Below are 3,796 nucleotides of genomic sequence, written 5' to 3'. Positions count from 1 at the left end.
AATGTGACTTTAATGAATCTTTCGATGTCGTTGTAACTACGTACCAACTTCCTTTTGAAACTTGTAGATTTTCCCGACCTGCAGATGATAATATTGATAATATTCCGACCGGGAGTTAGCCTTAAAGTACATGTCACTTTCCACCTTCCTCACGAACGCGACGACCAAGTTGTGTATTCTTTTATGAACCATAGATTGTGAATCGGGATTCGGGAATATTGCTTGAATCCTGAGAAAAAAAGCAAACACACATGCTGGGACACGAGTTTCAAATGAGTGCGCGCTATTATGTATAATAAAAGTCTCACTAACAATTGATGAACATGATGGTTCCTGATATCTGGAGTGACGGACAGATGCCACTCCTTTGTTCCTTGCACCGGTATCGCTGTGACTTGACTGGATTGAAGACCGCCTGGAAACTGTAGATCCTGTAATCCATTTGGAATAACCTGTATACCGACAGCGGCCGCTGCGTCAGTGGCTGTAGGTCCGGTCGTTGATACCGTCTGATTGCCAGCTACCCCTACTATACTAGGATCGGAATTCAAAGGAAAAGATACGTTCGGCGTGACTACTTGTTGTCCGGCAAAGGCTACGGATTGTCCTGGTGCAACTAAAACACATGACGCTAATTGCTTGTTGTTTTTCGCGTAAAAATCTAAACAAATCATATTTTATATTTTTAACAGAATAAAAAAATAATATAATAAGATATATTTTTACATATGTATATACATTTTATAAAATGTTTTAAATTTGAGAAAAAATTGCAAAGCAGTTAAAAATGTGCAACTCACTCTGTGTCTGAGATTGCGCTAATCCAACGTTGCCCAATGCCCCTGGAGGACCGCCCATCATGCCGGGAGCTGGCATTCTAACGCCCCTACCAATGTCTTGACCGGGTAAAAGCCCCGGTGTTGTTGTCGGACACTGAATTCCTAAAGCATCATAAGCCCATCTCATTTTGGATGAGCTTGGATTTGGCTGATTATTTGGTTGAATTGCGGGTTCTAATAAAAATAATACATACAACATAAATATACATCGCCGAAATATTAAGATGTAAGATATATATTCTTGCACAATTACCTTGCGCAGAAATTGTCCCGTTCTGTGCTTGTTTTATCGGCAAGCAAATCGGACAATCACTTCGTTTACAATGCTTCCAATGACTGATGATCCGCCTATATATTCTACATTGAGGCACGGTGCAATTCTTTCCGGCTTGACAATTCGTCATGTGATTTAGAATATTTTTCATAGTTTTGCAGTCCGGCAAGGTACATTGTCTCATCTCGACGTTTGCTTGGCTTTCGCGTCGTTGACATTTATCTGCATGCAAAAGCAGCATCAACAATTGCTGGACGAATCTACATTCCTCTGGATCAATTGTCGATTTCGCGCCTAAACGTCCCAGATAAAGTTTGCATTGAACAAAGATGTTACACAAGTAATACGATTTACAATAGTATAAGATGAACTTACCTGTTGAAGTACCAGTATTAGCCATTTGTCCTTGCGTAGCTTGCTGCGGACCTGGCTGTCTTCCGGTCGGCGTACTCAATTGAGATTGAGCCGGACTTGGTGCTGAGAGTTGTGCCTGTTGTGCTGCTGCTTCACCTTCTTGACTATCCATAATGTTCTTAGTACCAATTGAATCAGCAGTGCAGACAAATCTGCTGGCGGTGCCTCTCGCTTGCATGGGACTCGTATTCGTTCCTATGCCCTTTGATTCAGTTTGACAGCTAGGAAACAATTGGCCCATCGTAATCCCTTGCACAATGCTAGGTGATAACGGTAGCAATGGCGATAACTTTTTCAATCTATCGAAAGCCGTTTGTCAATGCTGTAGCTTTGTCAACAATTTTGTCGTTATTGCTATCGCTATCGTTATCACCTAGCACTGTGTAAGAGACTTTATAGTTTTGAAAGAAAAATGCAGAAAGAAAAAAGTAGTTAATAGATTTTTATAACAAACGTGTAATATATTTTTTTCTATATTGTATTTAAAACGCCCCCCTTGGTGGAAATATATCTTAGAATTTTTTACATCATTAAATCAGTATTTCTATAAAAATTTTCATATTTTCTCAGAATACTCTGAATATTTCAGATTTTTTTATACGAATTATTGGAACGTTTTTCAAGAAAATTCGGACATAATAAAAATAAAATTTTTTTCGCCAATATATTTTGGTAGAAATCTGATTAAATATGAGAAAATCTGTAAAATTTATCAGAAATTTTCATACATACAAATACTGAAATATTCCGAAAATCTTCATCCAATTATTTCGAAAAGTATCTGAGAAATTTTATATATTTTTTCACAACTTTTTATAAGTTCCAATTTTTGCAAAATTTCTGAGAAAATATGAGAAATGTTTTCACCAGGGCCGTTACCCCTAACCTTCTCAGGTTTTTTTTTACACTTCTACTTTACTCTTTCCGTTTGGGGGAACAGGTCGCATATTCTTCGCGCGTTAACTTGCTTTCTTTTAATTACTTACTTATATTATACAGCCTTGGTTGAACTATAACTATATTACTGTGCCTATTTCTCCTAGCAAGATTCACACATGCAACGGTGCAACGTTACTTACCATAACTTACTCCGTGCTCCCGTGTTTGAATTTGAGGTTATATGTGGTTATGAGATATAAGCGAGCAGAGCGAGCGAACATGGAGCATGGAGCGAATAAACATTTGCTGTGCTACCATCTAGTGGGAACAAATCTATCTATATCTTGAAATTAGCTTTCCAGCAAGCGGACACAGGTCGACACAAACGTCGTTCTATATTTCTTTTTTCGCAACGAGTAACAAAGACAAAACGACAATTGTGTCACTTGCTTTAAAGCTTCGAACATTTACTTCAAATCAAATGATTGAAGTGCACGTAAACTTGTCACGACTTTTATTTCAAATGCTTCTAAATAAGCTACTTGTTACATATATTAACTTAGTCGCTCTTGTCGAACTGCAACATTTATTGCTTGTATCTGTCAAGCAATAAATTCGTGTAGATTTGCAGAGTAATAATGTTGCTCGAGAATGGAGAGGAAAAATTCTTTCCAAAATAAATAGAATATAAAAGCATCCATATATTATTGGTATACATTGTACATCATGATTCATATTTTATTGATAAATAAGGCCATTAGACAGTGAGCGGTGATACAGTCTGCGTCGTCGATGTCGCAATACCATCGTCATTAAGTGTGGAAGCTGACAACGATTGAATTGAGAATTGTTTCTATTGCTGCTGCAGTTGTTGCGGCTGCTGTACACTTGGTTGTAACATCCCGCTAAACGATGCTTGCGAAATTGACATTATCAGAGTATCGACATGGCTCGGAGTATTTGTTGTTGCTGCCTTTATTGCAGTTGCTGTGCTGCTTGACAACATAGATTGGGCCCACTGCCTTGGCCTCGGTCAATCTAACTTTCATAAGATCAGGGAACTGATGTTGATTCTGAATAAAACTATTGAGCAAACCGGCAGCCACGCCATTGGAAGCTGGAAATTAACTAGATGTCGCGTTCTTGAACACAGTGGTGGTCGTGAGATTAGCCTGGGACATTTGAGGTCGTCCAAATGGGCTGAGTCCAGGATTAGGGATTAGGCACCATATTGACGTTGAATTAATGTGGATTGCCCGTTCGGGCTAGAATCGGAAGGATTCCTTGTAGTTGTTACTGGATTTGCTGTTGGCGTTGGCTGTTCTCCTGCTGTGGGAACTGCATCCTGTTGTATTGCTGAATTGACCATCGCTGATATCGTTCCGAGTTT

General features: G+C 38.9%; 1 protein-coding gene across 1 annotated transcript; it reads right to left on the bottom strand.

Moving 5' to 3' along the window:
• Nucleotides 1–44: 44 nt before the first annotated feature.
• On the bottom strand, nucleotides 45–3,790 carry LOC112456331 (protein cbp-1-like; the record flags this gene model as incomplete). The annotated part of the gene is made up of 6 exons (XM_025018795.1): nucleotides 2,607–3,790; nucleotides 1,489–1,748; nucleotides 1,093–1,407; nucleotides 801–1,013; nucleotides 313–616; nucleotides 45–229 (listed from the first exon to the last, which is right to left on the bottom strand). Coding segments are annotated over exons 2-6 (1,234 nt in total), but the record flags the coding sequence as incomplete, so codon positions are not given.
• Nucleotides 3,791–3,796: the final 6 nt, after the last annotated feature.

The sequence above is a fragment of the Temnothorax curvispinosus genome, unplaced genomic scaffold (assembly GCF_003070985.1).
Source record: "Temnothorax curvispinosus isolate PA1 unplaced genomic scaffold, ASM307098v1 QBEX01000627.1, whole genome shotgun sequence".
Classification (NCBI taxonomy): Eukaryota; Metazoa; Arthropoda; class Insecta; order Hymenoptera; family Formicidae; genus Temnothorax; species Temnothorax curvispinosus.
This window is presented reverse-complemented; position numbering and strand designations above follow the sequence as displayed.